The sequence below is a fragment of the Pseudophryne corroboree genome, chromosome 2 (genome assembly GCF_028390025.1).
Source record: "Pseudophryne corroboree isolate aPseCor3 chromosome 2, aPseCor3.hap2, whole genome shotgun sequence".
Taxonomy (NCBI): Eukaryota; Metazoa; Chordata; class Amphibia; order Anura; family Myobatrachidae; genus Pseudophryne; species Pseudophryne corroboree.
In genome coordinates this window covers 398116952-398138690 of record NC_086445.1, presented here as the reverse complement: position 1 = coordinate 398138690, position 21739 = coordinate 398116952, and the positions used below count along the sequence as shown (strand labels likewise).

Below are 21739 nucleotides of genomic sequence, written 5' to 3'. Positions count from 1 at the left end.
GCATGACGGTGGGGCTTCACAGGCGGAGCCAGGTACGGTGGGGGCCCGCCTCAGGAATTTCAGCGATCAGTGGGCCCGCTCACAGGTGGATCCCTGGATCCTTCAAATAGTATCTCAGGGATACAGGCTGGAATTCGAGGCGACTCCACCCCGCCGTTTCCTAAAATCCGCCTTGCCGATTGCTCCCTCAGACAGGGAGGCGGTGCTAGCAGCGATTCACAAGCTGTATTCCCAGCAGGTGATAATCAAGGTACCCCTACTTCAACAAGGCCGGGGTTACTATTCCACACTATTTGTGGTGCCGAAACCGGACGGTTCGGTGAGACCCATTTTAAATTTGAAATCCTTGAACACATACATAAAAAAATTCAAGTTCAAGATGGAATCGCTCAGGGCGGTTATTGCAAGCCTGGACGAGGGGGATTACATGGTATCTCTGGACATCAAGGATGCTTACCTGCATGTCCCCATTTACAATTCTCACCAGGAGTACCTCAGATTTGTGGTACAGGACTGCCATTACCAATTCCAGACGCTGCCGTTTGGACTCTCCACGGCACCGAGGGTATTTACCAAGGTTATGGCGGAAATGATGATACTCCTTCGAAAAAAGGGAGTTTTAATTATCTCATACTTGGACGATCTCCTAATAAAGGCACGATCCAAGGAACAGTTGTTAGTGGGAGTAGCACTATCTCAGGAAGTGCTGAGCCAGCACGGCTGGATTCTGAATATCCCAAAGTCACAGCTGGTCCCCACGACACGTCTAATGTTCCTGGGAATGATTCTGGACACGGCCCAGAAAAAAGTGTTTCTCCCGGAGGAGAAAGCCAGGGAGTTGTCTTCTCTAGTCAGAGACCTCCTAAAACCAAAACAGGTATCGGTGCATCACTGCACGCGGGTCCTGGGAAAGATGGTAGCTTCTTACGAAGCAATTCCATTCGGCAGGTTCCATGCCAGGATTTTTCAGTGGGACCTGTTGGACAAGTGGTCCGGATCGCATCTTCAGATGCATCGTTTAATAACCCTGTCTCCACGAACCAGGGTGTCTCTTCTGTGGTGGCTGCACAGTGCTCATCTTCTGGAGGGCCGCAGATTCGGCATACAGGACTGGGTCCTGGTGACCACGGATGCCAGCCTACGAGGCTGGGGGGCAGTCACAAAGGGAAGAAATTTCCAAGGACTATGGTCAAGTCAGGAGACTGCCCTTCACATAAATATTCTGGAACTAAGGGCCATTTACAATGCCCTAAGTCAAGCAAAATCCCTGCTCCTACACCAGCCGGTGCTGATCCAGTCAGACAACATCACGGCAGTCGCCCATGTGAATCGACAGGGCGGCACAAGAAGCAGGACGGCGATGGCAGAAGCCACAAAAATTCTCAGATGGGCGGAGAATCATGTACTAGCACTGTCAGCAGTGTTCATCCCGGGAGTGGACAACTGGGAAGCAGACTTTCTCAGCAGGCACGACCTCCACCCGGGAGAGTGGGGACTTCATCCAGAAGTCTTCCAAATGATTGTAAATCAATGGGGTCGTCCACAGGTGGACATGATGGCGTCCCGCCTAAACAAAAAACTAGAGAAGTATTGCGCCAGGTCAAGAGACCCTCAGGCGATAGCTGTGGACGCTCTAGTGACACCGTGGGTGTACCGGTCAGTTTATGTGTTCCCTCCTCTACCTCTCATACCAAAGGTATTGAGAATAATAAGAAAGCGAGGAGTAAACACAATTCTCGTGGTTCCGGATTGGCCGAGAAGAGCGTGGTACCCGGAACTTCAAGAGATGATCTCAGAGGACCCGTGGTCTCTGCCGCTCAGACAGGACCTGCTGCAGCAGGGCCCCTGTCTGTTCCAAGACTTACCGCGGCTGCGTTTGACGGCATGGCGGTTGAACGCCGGATCCTGAAGGAAAAGGGCATTCCGGAGGAAGTCATTCCTACGCTTATTAAAGCCAGGAAAGATGTTACGGCAAAGCAGTATCACCGCATATGGCGGAAATATGTTGCATGGTGCGAGGCCAAAAAGGCCCCAACAGAGGAATTTCAACTAGGTCGATTTCTGCATTTCCTGCAAGCAGGAGTGAATATGGGCCTAAAACTGGGCTCCATTAAGGTACAGATCTCGGCTCTGTCGATTTTCTTTCAAAAAGAACTAGCTTCAGTACCTGAAGTTCAGACATTTGTGAAAGGAGTGCTGCATATTCAGCCCCCATTTGTGCCTCCTGTGGCACCTTGGGATCTCAACGTGATGTTGAGTTTCTTAAAATCACATTGGTTTGAGCCACTAAAAACCGTGGATCTGAAATATCTCACGTGGAAAGTGGTCATGTTATTGGCCTTGGCTTCAGCCAGGCGAGTGTCAGAGTTGGCGGCTTTATCATGTAAAAGCCCTTATCTGATTTTCCATATGGATAGGGCAGAATTGAGGACTCGTCCCCAGTTTCTCCCTAAGGTGGTGTCAGCGTTTCACCTGAACCAGCCTATTGTGGTGCCTGCGGCTACTAAGGATTTGGAGGACTCCAAGTTGCTAGACGTTGTCAGGGCCCTGAAAATATATGTTTCCAGGACGGCTGGAGTCAGAAAATCTGACTCGCTGTTTATCCTGTATGCACCCAACAAGCTGGGTGCTCCTGCTTCTAAGCAGACTATTGCTCGTTGGATTTGTAGTACAATTCAGCTTGCACATACTGTGGCAGGCCTGCCACAGCCAAAATCTGTCAATGCCCATTCCACAAGGAAGGTGGGCTCATCTTGGGCGGCTGCCCGAGGGGTCTCGGCTTTACAACTTTGCCGAGCAGCTACTTGGTCAGGGGCAAACACGTTTGCAAAATTCTACAAATTTGATACCCTGGCTGAGGAGGACCTGGAGTTCTCTCATTCGGTGCTGCAGAGTCATCCGCACTCTCCCGCCCGTTTGGGAGCTTTGGTATAATCCCCATGGTCCTTACGGAGTTCCCAGCATCCACTAGGACGTTAGAGAAAATAAGAATTTACTCACCGGTAATTCTGTTTCTCGTAGTCCGTAGTGGATGCTGGGCGCCCATCCCAAGTGCGGTTTATCTGCAATACTTGTACATAGTTATTGTTAACTAAATCGGGTTATTGTTGAGCCATCTGTTGAGAGGCTCTATTGTTTCATACTGTTAACTGTGTTTCATATCACGAGTTGTACGGTGTGATTGGTGTGGCTGGTATGAGTCTTACCCGGGATTCAAAATCCTTCCTTATTGTGTACGCTCGTCCGGGCACAGTACCTAACTGAGGCTTGGAGGAGGGTCATAGTGGGAGGAGCCAGTGCACACCAGGTAGTCTAAGATCTTTCTAGAGTGCCCAGCCTCCTTCGGAGCCCGCTATTCCCCATGGTCCTTACGGAGTTCCCAGCATCCACTACGGACTACGAGAAATAGAATTACCGGTGAGTAAATTCTTATTTTTTGCTTTACTTACAAACATGAATCAGACCCAGAGTGCACATATAAGAAGGGGATGCAATACTGTACTTCTCAAGGTAACATATTTGCCAACTGTCCCCAACAAAGTTCCTGACAATCAGGACAGCCGGACATGCCCCTGAAATTGGAACAGCTGGGAGGTATACTGTTGTGGTTTTATGTTCAGTTGCAATGTCTGCTTAATGCCCACAATTTGTATCGTTACTTCAACTCTACATCTCGTGCCCTTCATCTGGAAAGGACAGGTGCATAAAAGTAAATTGTATTTTACTGTCTGTCTTTATATCTTATTGCTGTTCTACTGACTAACACATTAATAATTTTTACTGCTTATTTGACCTCATCCATCACATTTTTCTAAACAGAAGAGCTGTGCATTGTGATATAAATTATGGATTTTGATGGCATATTTATACAATTTCTCTTGTCATAGTTACCGCTGTCTGGCTCTTCTTTACTGGAGAATGTTTCGACTAAAAAGAGATCATGCAGTGAAGTATTCTAAAGCTCTCATTGATTACTTTAAGGTATACATTTATTTCAAGTGCAATTTTGTGTGGGACTTTACTATTCATTAATATCCGTCTATGTAAAACAATGTAGGTAGTTTATTGTTGTTTAAATACTGACCTGGTAACTTATGAAATGCAGGCTCCATATTCAGGCTTCCCACCTCACTAATCTTTGCCTGATTTTTCCACTTTGTTCTTATAGGGGTAATCTGTGCTTAATTAATGAACCAATGTGGGAAAAATATCTGTAACATCAATTAGTCTAAAATAAAAGGAAAAAAGAGCAGGATGTTATGTCTTGAGCTTAATGTTATGTCTTAGGCTTATCTTCCTCTCCCGCTGCTCCACATCTGCCACTCCCCTTCGACAAAATCTACACTGGCTCCCATTCCCCTACAGAATCCTCTTCAAACTCCTCACCCTCACATACAAGGCCATCTCTAATTCCACTGCTCCCTACATCTCCAACCTCCTCTCCCCTCATACTCCCTCCCGCCCCCTATGCTCAACCAATGACCGTCGCCTCTCCACCGCCCTGGTCACTACTTCCCATGCTCGAGTTCAAGACTATGCCCGTGCTGCACCCCTTCAGTGGAACGCACTCCCCCGCTCCATTAGACTCTCTCCAACCTTGCAAAGCTTCAAATGGGCACTAAAAACCATCCTATTCATCAAAGCATACCCTCCCGATGCATAACCTAGTCCTGCGGCCGCTCCTCCATCCCCCTGTCTCATGCCTTGAACATCTCAGCTTTGCTTGCATATTGCCATCAGGCTACCTCCCACTTGTTTGCACCTCTTGTCATCTGTCTGTCGCCCCTCCCCACTAGATTGTTAGCTCTTCATATTTCACTCGCAGCTCTCCCCTACTCAGCAACCATCTTTACCGCTTTTTCTCCTGCTGGTAAAGGCTCATCTCCATCTATGGCCACCTGCCACCAGATGATTACTCCCTCACTACTTACATCCTAGCTGTATTATGTCTTGAGAATGTGTGGTGCTCCTTGTTACCTGTACTCTATTTTTGTTATTTATTTACTGTAATGCTAAGTTTGTCTCCCTGTACTGTCCTTTGTACGGCGCTGTGAAACACGTGTGGCACCTTATAAATAAAATGTAATAATAATAATGACCCTTGGCCACGTTGGAAGGTACAACAATTAATGCCAGATACATCTACCTTTCCATAGAGGGTAGGAAACTACGAGAAACAGGATTTTGTATTGAATGCAATTTGAGGGCCTTGCAAAAGGCGCTCTCATGGTATATCTCAAAAAGTTTCTGTATGACTTAGGATCTGAAGCTACAATTTGTAATTGCATGAGAATGGTAAAAAAAAATAATTAAATGTAAAAAGGACAGGCAGATCCACTAAGGTTTTCCTCAACATGGAGGATCTGTTTATACAGGTCTGCCAATTGCCCTCCCTACATGCTGACGGGTGTGTATTGCATGACCGGCAGTCAGGAGACCGACAGTCAACATAACTCCGCCGGTATCCCTCGCTGCGCTTGCCACGCTGCGGGCTCGGTGGTGACCTGCGATCACCACTGGTTCTATTCCCACTCTATGGGTGTCATGGACACCCACGAGTGGGAATAGTCCCTGTTGGTCAGCATGCCGACCTTCAGGATAGTGAGGGGGCCGGTCACATTGACCGTCAGGCTCCTGACCGCCGGTCACATAACTACATCCCCATGCAGATATGTCAGGCCCTCATCTACCTTATCCCTAATTACAGTGATTACATACAGTGATCTCTGGTGATTTGTATACAGAGCAATGTCTAGCCTGATGGCTATTATACAAAGCAAAGTCCATTCTAATAGATAGTATACCAAGTAGAATGTAATCTGTTGGCTGGTTTAAAAAAGTTAAACCCATTGTCGTACCTCACAACATTTAAACTGTCTGAATTGGGACTTGGCCACATCTCGTCTCACAGGAGGTGTGACAATTTGAAACTAGGGATGTGCTCATATTATGAAGGGTGTGTCCAGGCACTTGGGGGGAATGTTGAAGCACTAGCTCATTCCCAGCCCCCTTCTCTAAACACACCCTTAAAAGTGCTGACCTGTGGAACACAGGGACAGTCCTCTCAAACCGGGACTGTGCTACCATTATCTGACTGTTGGGAGGTATGCATTGTTGTAGCTAGTTTACCAAGTTGACCTCAATATGGGGGCAAGGATGTAACAGATTTCCAGTCTGAATGCTAGTATTTAACTCCTTGTGGACAACGATTGGGATCAATTTGGCGGTATCCAGTCCCCCATCTAAGCACCTACAAATATGGTCTACCCATCAGTTCAAAGAGAGGAGTTTCATCCACTACAGAAAAATAATGGAATGCTGGGATAAGGGAAGAGCTCCCCCTAATCTGGCTTTCAATAATTAAGACACACACATTTGAAAGAGGGGAGTCCTCTCTTTCAAGTAATGTGGCCCCCCTAGGAGATATTGGCCCAAATGTATTAAGCCTTAAAAAGTGATACAGTGGAGACGAATAGAGAGTGATAAATGACTAGCCAATCAGATCCTCTCATTTTTCAAACACAGCCTGTCACATGGCAGTTAGGAAGCTGATTGGCTGGTAATTTATCACTCTTTATCCGTCTCCACTGTATCACTTTTTATGGCTTAATACATTTGGGCCATTGTCTTTTATCACCTGTGATCACCAGACAGTATTACGTCTTGTGACACAAATCACTGGTTTTCCATGTATGGTCAGGAGAGAACTACATAAAAAAAACACTTGAATATTTAAATACATTTAAATACATTTTGAGAATAACGTGCAATAAAAGATTATTATTTTAATGGTTACAGACATGCCAAGATAAAAAGTATTCTGACTGCCAACATATATAAAGAAAATGGGTTGGGGATGGAATCCCAGCGGACGAGATCCCAGAGGTCAGTATACCGACACTGGGATCCTGACCGCCAGAATGCCGGCAGCGGGGCGTGCGATTGAAAGCCCCTGGTGGCTCGCTGCAGTCACCACAGGTTCTATTCCCACTCTATGGGTGTCGTGGACACCCACGAGTGGGAATTGCCCTGGCGCAGCTGTCGGCATTCTCGCCAGTCGGGATCCCTGCATCGGTATTCTGACCACCGGGATATTTACTACATCCCAAAGAAAATATCCTTGTTTGAAAAGACAGTCAAAGCATACAGTTCATAAATTGTGAGCACAACCGGGAGCTAAGCTATTTTTGCTGGTTTATTTCTGTTTGAAAATGACCATTGAGTCATGGGGTAGTGGTGTTTTGAATGGGATGAGAGATGGTTTGGTCTTGGTTACTGAAGTCTCTTATGAAGACTGTTGGTAAGGTGGATCACAACTCCCAGACTGAAGGCACAGGTGTTGCACAGTATCGTTGACACTTTCATCTCCACCAATTTCTTCTGATTGTAGCTGTGTGTGACACGGGGTCATTCAGACCTGATCGCTCACTAGGGTTTTTTTGCACTGCTGTGAGCAGATAGTCGCCGCCCATAGGGGAGTGTATTTTAGCTGTGCAAGTGTGCGACCGCATGTGTAGCCAGCCGGTACAAAAAAGTTTTGTGCAGTTTCTGAGTAGCCCAGAACTTACTCAGCCGCTGCGATCACTTCAGCCTGTCCGGGGCCGGAATTGACGTCAGACACCCGCCTGCAAACGCTTGGACGCGCCTGCGTTTTTCCAAACACTCCCAGAAAACTGTCAGTTGACACCCACAAATGCCCTCTTCCTGTCAATCTCCTTGCGTTCAGCTGTGCGAACGGATTCTTCATACAATCCATCGCTGGGCAATGATCCGCTTTGCACTTGTACGTCGCGACTGCGCATTGCGGTGCATACGCATGCGCAGTTCTGACCTGATCACAGCGCGGTGAAAAAACCTAGCGTGCGATCAGGTCTGAATGACCCCCACTGACTCTGCAGGAGTAGCATGTGTGTTCCCTCTCCTGCAATCACTCTCTGGCTGTCTGAGGTATGCATACACACTGTTTCTTTTACTGCCCAGCGCAGCTTGCTGATTAATATTCCACAATTGTTATATATCAGCTTTATGTCATAGATAAGTGTGGATGAAATATACTGTATGTTGACTTCAGAATAATTTGTATGGATTAGATGAAAAGTGAATGAGAACAAATTTGAAGGTCAACTAAAAAATCTGCAGTGAGAAATGATTATGTAGTGTTCAGCCTTCACTTCGTAATGTCTCTGTGTGAATGTAAGTATAGGGGAGCATTTCCTCCTCTATTAGGCAGCATACCACATCATTATGTACCTGCTATCAAGAGATTTTCTGGCTGTATAAATACAGTAGGTGTGCTTGGACAATGGGCATGTGTGAAAGTGGTGCGGTTTGGGATTGGATATGTGTAACTGTATGAATATCAAATATCGACACGGTTATCATTAGGTTAAATAAGCATCTTTTTCTTATGCCTCTACACCATTGGCGTTTCTATAATGGGTACAGTGTGTGTGGTGCACATGGGTCCAGGGGCCCACACTGTACACACTGCACCCATATTTAACATTTACCTTTCCGGAGTCAGAGGCTGCAATTGCGGTGAAAATCACAGCAAAAATGGCCGCTGCGCATGCGCAATAGTTAAATTGGTCTCCAGAACGCGTGCGTCATGATTCCGGAAACCTACACATGCGGTGTAGACTCCAGCAGATGCCGGAGACTACTGCGCCGTGCAGAGGAGGGGGCCCAACAGGTGCACACAGGCCCCATCCTCTGTTGAAATGCCCCTGCTCTACACATATCTATATAAACCTGAAAAGATGCGGTCAGACTCTGAAAACTACCATTTCTGGAGGTGTGCCGTATTCTCCATATGCATATAAGTGGCCTGCAGCGTGTATCGCTGCAGCCCACCGTCACTGCAATACCTATAGAATGCTACGGGGCTGCAGTATGCTGGTATGCATATATATTGGTAGATGCTCAATTAGCTTAGTGATATCATTCAGGTGCTCGAAAGGGAGGGGTATTTCTAAGCAAGAAAAAAAGGCATTTGTTTCCCCCCAGCTCCAGAAAGTGAAACTTTCCAAAGCTTGTTCCCAATTTGGTAATCCTATCTACAGATGGCATTACCTATAGAAACCTATGGACTTCTTTACGCAGAGTTTCCCTGAGAGGTCATAAACCCAGAAGTCCTCACAATGCGAAGGACAGAGCTGTTCTTTGCATCTATATTTATGTATACAGCGTTAGTAAATACCGCTATGGATGTGTTATGTGGCAGGATATATCACATACAAAATGTGATGCTTAATAAATCTCGCTTTCTACATACTGTAGTTATATAAGTCAAACATAGAAATGAATAAATATTAGGTTAACAAGATATATTTTATTCCCCCCGCACAGCGCCTAGGAACGCCAGGACGCCGTGCGCGCTGAGCCGCCAGGTCCCTCGCAACGCCAGGGCGCCGTGCGCGCTGAGCCACCGGGTCCCTGGCAACGCTGGGACGCCGTGCGCTCGAAGCCGCCGGGTCCATGGCAACGGGGATGCCACAGGCGGGCCGCGTTCCCCGTTGCCATGTTAGGATTTGTTTCACCTGCCTTACCCTGGTCGTGCAGCTGCCCTGCCGGGTCCCTGGCACCACATTCCCCGTTGCCATGTTAGGATTTGTTTCACCTGCCTTACCCTGGTCATGCAGCAGGGCAGCTGCACGACATCACTAATTAGATTCTCCACAACCATTGGAGGGCTCCCTTTTATATGCTGTCTCAGCGCATTACACAGATGCCGGTGATAGCTTCCTGTTTGCTGTTCCAGCTCTGGAGAATATTCCCTGTCCGGTGTTTCGTACTCCAGTCGTCTTGCTCCGGTGGTCCTGACTCCTGGTATCGGAAGCCAATCCTCGTTCTTCTCCCTACCTTCCGGTCGGTGGTCACCTGCATTTGAGATCTGAAGACTCCGGTTCGCTTTCGGGTATTCCTTGCGGCCTTGGCCACGGAATTCCTTTTATTTCTGGTTTCTTTGTATTTTCGCGGAGGTGTTCCGCTTTAGCTATCCTTCCTGGTATACTGCGGTGCCGTGTAGGGTTTGGATGGTATACTTTGGTTTCTTTTTCCTTTGGCGGCCGTGCCGCACATACTGTTATTTTGTAGTTCAGTAGTAGCCCCTAGCTCTGTCTTGTGTTTAGTTAGAGGTCCCCTTGTTATCATCCCGTCTCCGTTTATGCCTTGTCTCATACTAAGACCGTGGGGCATCGGAGTTGGGCAGACCTAATCCACCCTTCAAACGCGGCTGCCGTGGGCCCAAGAACACATAGTCTCGCAGGCATAGACGGACCACGCGGGTGAAACAACGGAGTTAGGTTGCTTGTTATAATTGCACCTTGCCATTATTTCAGCGTCACGTTCTTGTGCTCTGGACTGCCACTCAATACCTTTGTTATTCTGAGCACTAAAAACGTAACATTATCACCGGCCCAAAGCAAAAAAATATATATATATATTTGTTTTCTTTTCTCTAACGTCCTAAGTGGATGCTGGGGACTCCGTCAGGACCATGGGGAATAGCGGCTCCGCAGGAGACAGGGCACAAAAATAAAGCTTTAGGATTAGGTGGTGTGTACTGGCTCCTCCCCCTATGACCCTCCTCCAAGCCTCAGTTAGGTTTTTGTGCCCGTCCGAGCAGGGTGCAATCTAGGTGGCTCTCTTAAAGAGCTGCTTAGAAAAAGTTTTTTAGGTTTTTTATTTTCAGTGAGTCCTGCTGGCAACAGGCTCACTGCATCGAGGGACTTAGGGGAGAGAATTTCAACTCACCTGCGTGCAGGATGGATTGGATTCTTAGGCTACTGGACACCATTAGCTCCAGAGGGAGTCGGAACACAGGTCTCACCCTGGGGTTCGTCCCGGAGCCGCGCCGCCGACCCCCCTTACAGATGCTGAAGATTGAAGGTCCGGAAACAGGCGGCAGAAGGCTCTTCAGTCTTCATGAAGGTAGCGCACAGCACTGCAGCTGTGCGCCATTGTTGTCACACACTTCACACCAAGCGGTCACGGAGGGTGCAGGGCGCTGCTGGGGGCGCCCTGGGCAGCAATATTTTAATACCTTATGGCAAAAGAATACATCACATATAGCCATTAAGGCTATATGTATGTATTTAACCCATGCCAGTTATCTAAAACTACGGGAGGAAAGCCCGCCGAAATAGGGGGCGGGGCTTATTCTCCTCAGCACACAGCGCCATTTTCCTGCTCAGCTCCGCTGTGAGGAAGGCTCCCAGGACTCTCCCCTGCACTGCACTACAGAAACAGGGTAAAACAGAGAGGGGGGGCATTTTTTGGCGATATATTGGATATATTTAAGCTGCTATAAGGAACAACACTTATATAAGGTTGTTCCCATATATATTATAGCGCTTGGGTGTGTGCTGGCAAACTCTCCCTCTGTCTCCCCAAAGGGCTAGTGGGGTCCTGTCTTCGATAAGAGCATTCCCTGTGTGTCTGCTGTGTGTCGGTACGTGTGTGTCGACATGTATGAGGACGATGTTGGCGTGGAGGCAGAGCAATTGCCGATAATGGTGATGTCACCCCCCCAGGGAGTCGACACCGGAATGGATGGCTTTGTTTATGGAATTACGTGATAATGTCAGCACATTACAAAAATCAGTTGACGACATGAGACGGCCGGCAAACCAGTTAGTACCTGCCCAGGCGTCTCAGACACCGTCAGGGGCTGTAAAGCGCCCTTTACCTCAGTCGGTCGACACAGACCCAGACACAGACACTGAATCTAGTGTCGACGGTGATGAAACAAACGTATTTTCAAGTAGGGCCACACGTTATATGATCACGGCAATGAAGGAGGCTTTGCATATCTCTGATACTGCAAGTACCACAAAAAGGGGTATTATGTGGGGGGTGAAAAAACTACCTGTAGTTTTTCCTGAATCAGAGGAATTAAATGATGTATGTGATGAAGCGTGGGTTAACCCAGATAGAAAAATGCTAATTTCAAAAAAGTTATTAGCATTATACCCTTTCCCGCCAGAGGTTAGGGCGCGCTGGGAAACACCCCCTAGGGTGGATAAGGCGCTCACACGCTTATCAAAACAAGTGGCGTTACCGTCTCCTGATACGGCCGCCCTCAGGGATCCAGCGGATAGGAGACTGGAAACTACCCTAAAAAGTATATACACACATACTGGTGTTATACTGCGACCAGCCATCGCCTCAGCCTGGATGTGCAGTGCTGGGGTCGTCTGGTTGGATTCCCTGACTGAAAATATTGATACCCTGGATAGGGACAGTATTTTATTGACTATAGAGCAATTAAAGGATGCTTTCCTTTATATGCGAGATGCGCAGAGAGATATTTGCACTCTGGCATCGAGAGTAAATGCGATGTCCATATCTGCCAGAAGGAGTTTATGGACGCGACAGTGGTCAGGTGATGCGGATTCCAAACGACATATGGAAGTATTGCCGTATAAAGGGGAGGAATTATTTGGCGTCGGTCTATCGGATCTGGTGGCCACGGCAACTGCCGGAAAATCCACTTTTTTACCTCAGACCCCCTCCCAACAGAAAAAGACACCGTCTTTTCAGCCGCAGTCCTTTCGGTCCTATAAGAACAAGCGGACAAAAGGACAGTCATATCTGCCTCGGGGCAGAGGAAGGGGTAAGAGAGGGCAGCAAGCAGCCCCTGCCCAGGAACAGAAGCCCTCCCAGGGTTCTGCAAAGCCCTCAGCATGACGCTGGGGCCTTACAAGCGGACTCAGGAGCAGTGGGGGGTCGACTCAAGAATTTCAGCGCACAGTGGGCTTGCTCACAGGTGGACCCCTGGATTCTGCAGGGAGTATCTCAGGGTTACAGGTTGGAAATCGAGAAGTCTCCCCCTCGCCGGTTCCTAAAGTCTGCTTTGCCAACGTCTCCCTCAGACAGGGCGACGGTATTGGAAGCCATTCACAAGCTGTTTTCTCAGCAGGTGATAGTCAAGGTACCCCTCCTACAACAGGGAAAGGGGTATTACTCCACGCTATTTGTGGTACCGAAGCCGGACGGCTCGGTAAGACCTATTCTAAATCTGAAATCTTTGAACCTGTACATACAAAAATTCAAGTTCAAGATGGAGTCACTCAGAGCAGTGATAGCGAATCTGGAAGAAGGGGACTTTATGGTGTCCCTGGACATAAAGGATGCTTACCTGCATGTCCCAATTTGCCCTTCACATCAAGGGTACCTCAGGTTCGTGGTGCAAAACTGTCATTATCAGTTTCAGACGCTGCCGTTTGGATTGTCCACGGCACCTCGGGTCTTTACCAAGGTAATGGCCGAAATGATGATCCTTCTACGAAGAAGAGGCGTATTAATTATCCCTTACTTGGACGATCTCCTGATAAGGGCAAGGTCCAGAGAACAGCTGGAAGACGGAGTAGCACTAACCCAACTAGTGCTGCAACAACACGGGTGGATTCTGAATTTTCCAAAATCTCAGTTGACCCCGACGACACGTCTGCTGTTCCTGGGAATGATTCTGGACACGGTTCAGAAAAAGGTGTTTCTTCCGGAGGAGAAAGCCAGGGAGTTATCCGAACTTGTCAGGAACCTCCTAAAACCAGGGACAGTGTCTGTGCATCAATGCACAAGAGTCCTGGGAAAGATGGTGGCTTCTTACGAAGCGATTCCATTCGGCAGATTCCACGCACGAACTTTTCAGTGGGATCTGCTGGACAAATGGTCCGGATCGCATCTGCAGATGCATCAGCGGATAACCTTATCGCCACGGACAAGGGTGTCTCTTCTGTGGTGGTTGCAGAGTGCTCATCTGTTAGAGGGCCGCAGATTCGGCATACAGGACTGGGTCCTGGTGACCACGGATGCCAGTCTGAGAGGCTGGGGAGCGGTCACACAGGGAAGAAACTTCCAGGGAGTATGGTCAAGCCTGGAGATGTCTCTTCACATAAATATACTGGAGCTAAGAGCGATTTACAATGCTCTAAGTCTGGCAAAACCCCTGCTTCAGGGTCAGCCGGTGTTGATCCAGTCGGACAACATCACGGCAGTCGCCCACGTAAACAGACAGGGCGGCACAAGAAGCAGGACAGCAATGGCAGAAGCTGCAAGGATTCTTCGCTGGGCGGAAGATCATGTGATAGCACTGTCAGCAGTATTCATTCCGGGAGTGGACAACTGGGAAGCAGACTTCCTCAGCAGACACGATCTACACCCGGGAGAGTGGGGACTTCATCCAGAAGTCTTCCACATGATTGTGAACCGTTGGGAAAAACCAGTGGTGGATATGATGGCGTCCCGCCTCAACAAAAAACTGGACAGGTATTGCGCCAGGTCAAGAGATCCTCAGGCAATAGCTGTGGACGCTCTGGTAACACCGTGGGTGTTCCAGTCAGTGTATGTGTTCCCTCCTCTGCCTCTCATACCAAAAGTACTGAGAATTATACGGCAAAAGGGAGTAAGAACGATACTAGTGGCTCCGGATTGGCCAAGAAGAACTTGGTACCCGGAACTTCAAGAGATGCTCACGGAGGATCCGTGGCCTCTACCTCTAAGACGGGACCTGCTTCAGCAGGGACCGTGTCTATTCCAAGACTTACCGCGGCTGCGTTTGACGGCATGGCGGTTGAACGCCGAATTCTAAGGGAAAAAGGCATTCCGGAAGAGGTCATTCCTACACTGGTAAAAGCCAGGAAGGAGGTGACTGCACAACATTATCACCGCATTTGGAGAAAATATGTTGCGTGGTGTGAGGCCAGGAAGGCCCCCACGGAGGAATTTCAACTGGGTCGATTCCTACATTTCCTGCAAACAGGATTGTCTATGGGCCTCAAATTGGGGTCCATTAAGGTTCAAATTTCGTCCCTGTCGATTTTCTTCCAGAAAGAATTGGCTTCAGTTCCTGAAGTCCAGACTTTTGTAAAAGGAGTACTACATATACAGCCCCCGGTTGTGCCCCCAGTGGCACCGTGGGATCTTAATGTAGTCTTGGATTTTCTCAAATCCCATTGGTTTGAGCCGCTCAAATCGGTGGAGTTGAAGTATCTTACATGGAAAGTAACCATGCTACTGGCCCTGGCTTCAGCCAGGAGAGTATCAGAATTGGCGGCTTTATCATATAAGAGCCCATATCTGATTTTCCATACGGACAGGGCAGAACTGCGGACGCGTCCTCATTTTCTGCCTAAGGTGGTGTCAGCGTTTCACCTGAACCAGCCTATTGTGGTGCCTGCGGCTACTAACGAGTTGGAGGATTCCAAGTTGTTGGACGTGGTCCGGGCATTGAAAATATATATTTCAAGAACGGCGGGAGTCAGAAAGTCTGACTCACTGTTTATATTGTATGCACCCAACAAGATGGGTGCTCCTGCTTCTAAGCAGACGATTGCTCGTTGGATTTGTAGCACAATTCAACTTGCACATTCTGTGGCAGGCTTGCCACAACCTAAATCTGTCAAGGCCCATTCCACAAGGAAAGTGGGCTCATCCTGGGCGGCTGCCCGGGGAGTCTCGGCATTACAACTCTGCCGAGCTGCTACTTGGTCAGGGGCAAACACGTTTGCAAAATTCTACAAATTTGATACCCTGGCTGAGGAGGACCTTGAGTTCTCTCATTCGGTGCTGCAGAGTCATCCGCACTCTCCCGCCCGTTTGGGAGCTTTGGTATAATCCCCATGGTCCTGACGGAGTCCCCAGCATCCACTTAGGACGTTAGAGAAAATAAGAATTTACTTACCGATAATTCTATTTCTCGTAGTCCGTAGTGGATGCTGGGCGCCCATCCCAAGTGCGGATTGTCTGCAATACTTGTACATAGTTATTGTTACAAAAAAATCGGGTTGTTATTTGTTGTGAGCCGTCTGTTCAGAGGCTCCTACGTTTGTCATACTGTTAACTGGGTTCAGATCACAAGTTATACGGTGTGATTGGTGTGGCTGGTATGAGTCTTACCCGGGGTTCAATATCCTTCCTTATTGTGTACGCTCGTCCGGGCACAGTATCCTAACTGAGGCTTGGAGGAGGGTCATAGGGGGAGGAGCCAGTACACACCACCTAATCCTAAAGCTTTATTTTTGTGCCCTGTCTCCTGCGGAGCCGCTATTCCCCATGGTCCTGACGGAGTCCCCAGCATCCACTACGGACTACGAGAAATAGAATTATCGGTAAGTAAATTCTTATTTTTTTTTTTGAGTGGCCTTGAAATTCAGTCCTCATGAATCCAGCAGGGTTAGGACAGAATCCCAGCCAGCTTTTGGCCAATCAGATTCAGGAACTCACTCAGATGGTTCAGGATCGTACCCTTCGGGTGAGATCGCAGGAAGATCTTTTACGAGCCTCCCCGGGTATGATTCCTGAACCAAAGATGCACCTTCCTGACCGCTTTTCGGGTAACCGAAAAGATTTCTTTAATTTTAAGGAAGCCTGTGAACTTTATTTTCGGTTAAGGCCCCGGTCTTCAGGTACAGAGTCTCAGCGGGTAGGCATTGTGATGTCTTTGCTTCAAGGCGACCCCCAAACCTGGGCTTTTGGGTTAAAATCTGATGATACAGCCTTGCAAACTGTAGATGCCTTCTTTAAATCATTAGGCTTGTTGTATGATGATCCAGATAGAGAAGCATCGGCCGAAAGCCACTTACGTGCACTTATACAGGGTAAAAATCCAGCCGAAACATATTGGCCCTCATTCCGAGTTGTTCGCTCGGTAAAAATCTTCGCATCGCATTGATTTTCCGCTTAATGCGCATGCGCAATGTCCGCACTGCGACTGCGCCAAGTAAATTTGCTATGCACTTAGTAATTTTACTCACGGCTTTTTCATCGTTCTGGCGATCGTAATGTGATTGACAGGAAATGGGTGTTACTGGGCGGAAACAGGCCGTTTTATGGGCGTGTGGGAAAAAACGCTACCGTTTCCGGAAAAAACGCAGGAGTGGCCGGAGAAACGGAGGAGTGTCTGTGCGAACGCTGGGTGTGTTTGTGACGTTAAACCAGGAACGACAAGCACTGAACTGATCGCAGATGCCGAGTAAGTCTGAAGCTACTCAGAAACTGCTACGAGGTGTGTAATCGCAATATTGCGATTACTTCGTTCGCAATTTTAAGATGCTAAGATTCACTCCCAGTAGGCGGCGGCTTAGCGTGAGCAACTCTGCTAAAATCGCCTTGCGAGCGAACAACTCGGAATGACCTCCATTGTACGGAGTTTCGCCGTTGGTCGAACGACTGTGGCTGGAATGATCCTGCCTTGCGCAGTCAGTTTCGCCTTGGTTTGTCTGAAATAATTAAGGATAGTCTTCTTCAGTATCCAGCTCTGGAGACTTTAGATAAGCTCATGGAGCTTGCTATTAAGATTGACCGTCGTCTCCGAGAACGGAGGGCTGAAAGAGGGGCTAATTTTAGGTCTAGTCCATGTGTATACGCTTTCCCTGAGGACGTCGAGGAGCCTATGCAAGTGGGTCTCTCCCGGCTGTCTCCAGAGGAAAGAGCCAGAAGGCTACATTCAGGGCTCTGCTTATATTGTGGTGGTAAGGGACACGTGGCTCGTAGCTGCCCAAATAAGCAGGGAAACGCTCTGGCCAAGTGAGTTGTGAGGGGGTTCACTTGGGTCTGCAATTAATCTCCTCAAATGCATCCTTGTTGATTCCTGTAAAAATTTCCTCTGGGAGTGTCAGTTCATTTGTGTCAGCTTTCATTGACAGCGGAGCTGCTGGAAATTTTATGGATCTGGCCTGGGCTCAGGCTTTAGGTATTCAGCAATAACCTTTGGATAGACTTATCACCATGCACGGGTTGGACGGTGGTCCACTCTCTAATGGGGTAATTACTCATCGCACCCCTCCAGTACAGCTGACAGTGGGGACCCTACATTCTGAGAAAATTGAGTTTTATCTTACCCATTGTCCAGCTGTGCCTGTTGTTTTAGGTCACCCCTGGCTCGCCTTTCATAATCCCACCATAGATTGGCGGTCTGGGGAAATTTCCCGGTGGGGTTCCTTTTGTGTCAAATAATGTATTTCCCGTCCAGTCCGGGTCGCGGCTGTCACTCTGGAACTTATACCTTCGGAATATCAGGATTTTGCTGACGTTTTTTCCAAAGGTAATGCGGATATTCTGCCTCCCCATCGGTCATATGATTGCGCCATTGACTTAGTCCCTAGTGCCACTCTGCCTAAAGGGAGACTATATGCATTATCTGGCCCAGAGACTATGGCTATGAATGATTATGTACAGGCGAGTCTGAAGAAAGGGTTTATTAGGCCCTCGAAATCTCCATTAAGTGCGGGGTTCTTTTTTGTTGAGAAAAAATAAGATTTTAAACCTACCGGTAAATCTTTTTCTCCTAGTCCGTAGAGGATGCTGGGGACTCCGTAAGGACCATGGGGTATAGACCGGCTCCGCAGGAGACATGGGCATTATAAAGAACTTTAGAATGGGTGTGCACTGGCTACTCCCTCTATGCCCCTCCTCCAGACCTCAGTTAGAAAAACTGTGCCCAGAGGAGACGGACAGTACGAGGAAAGGATTTTGTTAATCCAAGGGCAAGATTCATACCAGCCCACACCATCCACACCGTATAACCTGGAATATACGAACCAGTCAACAGTATGAAACAAACAGCATCAGTCAAAGACCGATCAAAACTGTAACATAACCCTTATGCAAGCAATAACTATATACAAGTCTTGCAGAATGTTGTCCGAACTGGGGCATCCTCTACGGACTAGGAGAAAATGATTTACCGGTAGGTTTAAAATCTTATTTTCTCTTACGTCCTAGAGGATGCTGGGGACTCCGTAAAACCATGAGGATTATACCAAAGCTCCAAAACGGGCGGGAGAGTGTGGATGACTCTGCAGCACCGATTGAGCAAACATGAGGTCCTCATCAGCCAGGGTATCAAACTTGTAGAATTTTGCAAAGGTGTTTGAACCCGACCAAGTCGCCGCTCGGCAAAGCTGTAATGCCGAGACACCTCGGGAAGCCGCCTAAGAAGAGCCCACCTTCCTAGTGGAATGGGCCTTTACTGAATTTGGTAACAGCAATCCAGCCGTAGAATGAGCCTGCTGAATCGTGTTACAGATCCAGCGAGCAATAGCCTGCTTAGAAGCAGGAGCGCCAACCTTGTTGGCTGCATACAGGACAAACAGTGCCTCTGTTTTCCTAACCCGAGCCGTTCTGGCTACATAAATTTTTAATGCCCTGACCACATCAAGGGACTCGGAATCCTCCAAGTCCCGCGTAGCCACAGGCACCACAATAGGTTGGTTCATATGAAAAGAGGAAACCACCTTAGGCAAAAATTGAGGACGAGTCCGCAACTCAGCTCTATCCACATGGAAAATCAGATAGGTGCTTTTGTGAAACAAAGCCGCCAACTCAGACACTCGCCTTGCCGATGCCAAGGCCAACAACATGACCACCTTCCAAGTGAGATACTTTAATTCCACAGATTGAAGAGGCTCAAACCAGGGAGACTTAAGGAATTGTAACACCACGTTAAGGTCCCATGGTGCCACTGGAGGCACAAAAGGAGGCTGGATATGCAGCACTCCCTTCACAAAAGTCTGGACTTCTGGGAGAGAAGCCAATTCCTTCTGAAAGAAAATGGATAGGGCCGAAATCTGAACCTTAATGGAGCCTAATTTTAGGCCCATATTCACTCCGGTCTGTAGGAAGTGGAGAAAACGGCCCAGATGGAAATCTTCCGGAGGAGCATTCTTGGTTTCACACCAAGAGACATACTTCCTCCAGATACGGTGATAATGTTTCGCTGTCACCTCCTTTCTAGCCTTTATCAGAGTAGGGATGACCTCATTCGGAATGCCCTTCCCAGCTAGGATCTGGCGTTCAACCGCCATGCCGTCAAACGCAGCCGCGGTAAGTCTTGGAACAGACAGGGCCCCTGTTGCAACAGGTCCTCTCTGAGAAGAAGAGGCCATGGATATTCTGTGAGCATTTCCTGCAGATCCGGATACCAGGCCCTTCGAGGCCAATCTGGAACAATGAGAATTGTCTGTACTCCTTTTCGTCTTATGATTCTCAATATTTTTGAGATGAGAGGAAGAGGAGGGAACACATAGACCGATTGAAACACCCACTGTGTCACCAGGGCGTCCACTGCTACTGTCTGAGGGTCCCTTGACCTGGCACAATACCTCGGAAGCTTCTTGTTGAGGCGTGACGCCATCATGTCTATTTGAGGAAGTCCCCACTGACTTGCAATCTCTGTAAAGACTTCTTGATGAAGCCCCCACTCCCCTGGATGGAGATTGTGTCTGCTGAGGAAGTCTGCTTCCCAGTTGTCCACTCCCAGAATGAAGACTGCTGTCAAAGCGCTTACATGATTTTCCGCCCAGCGAAGAATCCTGGTGGCTTCCGCCATCGCCACTCTGCTTCTTGTTCCGCCTTGGCGGTTTACATGAGCCATGGCTGTGTCGTTGTCTGACTGAATCAGAACAGGCAGGCCGCGAAGAAGAGTCTCCGCCCGACGTAGGCCGTTGTAGATGGCACTCAATTCCAGTACGTTTATGTGTAGACAAGCCTCCTGGCTTGACCACAGTCCCTGGAAGTTTCTTCCCTGTGTGACTGCTCCCCATCCTCGGAGGCTCGCATCCGTGGTCACCAGAACCCAGTCTTGAATGCCGAACCTGCGACCCTCTAGAAGGTGAGCACTCTGCAGCCACCACAAGAGAGAAACCCTGGCCCTGGGGGACAGGCTGATCTTCTGATGAATATGTAGATGGGACCCGGACCACTTGTCCAGAAGGTCCCACTGAAAAGTCCTCGCATGGAACCTGCCGAAGAGAATGGCCTCGTAAGACGCCACCATTTATCCCAGAACACAAGTGCATTGATGGACCGACACCCTTTTCGGCTTCAACAGGTCCCACCAAGTTCTAGAGTTCCTGGGCTTATTCCATCGGGAGAAAAACCCTTTTTTGTTCCGTGTCCAGAATCATGCCTAAGAAAGTCAATCGGGTCATTGGAACCAACTGGGACTTTGGCAGATTGAGAATCCAGCCATGCTGCTGCAACACCCTCAGGGAGAGTGACACGCTTTTCAGCAACTGTTCTCTCGATCTCGCTTTTATCAGAAGATCTTCCAAGTACGGGATAATTGTGACTCCCTGCTTGCGCAGGAGCACCATCATTTCCTCCATCACCTTGGTGAAAATCCTCGGGGCCGTGGAAAGCCCAAACGGCAACGTCTGAAATTGGTAATGACAATCCTGTACAGCAAATGTCAGGAACGCCTGATGAGGAGGATATATGGGGACATAAAGGTATGCATCCTTTATGTCCAGTGACACCATAAAATCCCCCCCCCCCCCTCCAGGCTGGCGATGACCGCTCTGAGCGATTCCATCTTGAATTTGAACCTTTTCAAGTATAGGCTTAGGGATTTTAAATTCAGAATGGGTCTGACCGAACCGTCCGGTTTCGGGACCACAAACAGGGTTGAGTAGTACCCCTGAAGCAGGGGAACTTTGACTACCACTTGTTGAAGACACAGTTTTTTAATTGCATCTAAAACTACCTCCCTTTCTGGGGAAGAAGCTGGTAGGGCCGATTTGAAAAACCGGCGAGGAGGCACATCTTCGAATTCCAGCTTGTAACCCTGGGATACAATTTCTATTGCCCAGGGTTCCACCTGTGATTGAACCCAGACGTGGCTGAAAAGTCGAAGACGTGCCCCCACTGGGGCGGACTCCCTCAGCGGAGCCCCAGCGTCATGCGGTGGATTTAGTAGAAGCCGGGGAGGACTTCTGCTCCTGGGAACTAGCCGTAG

General features: G+C 48.4%; 1 protein-coding gene across 4 annotated transcripts in view; it reads left to right on the top strand.

Moving 5' to 3' along the window:
- The window catches only part of AFF3 (ALF transcription elongation factor 3), a 771336-nt gene that overhangs the window by 721347 nt on the left and 28250 nt on the right, over positions 1 to 21739 (top strand). For all 4 annotated transcript variants that reach the window (XM_063953377.1, XM_063953378.1, XM_063953379.1 and 1 more), the window contains one exon: positions 3888 to 3981. In XM_063953377.1, the coding sequence (XP_063809447.1) occupies positions 3888 to 3981 (94 nt within the window). The remainder of the gene's footprint in view (positions 1 to 3887; positions 3982 to 21739) is intronic.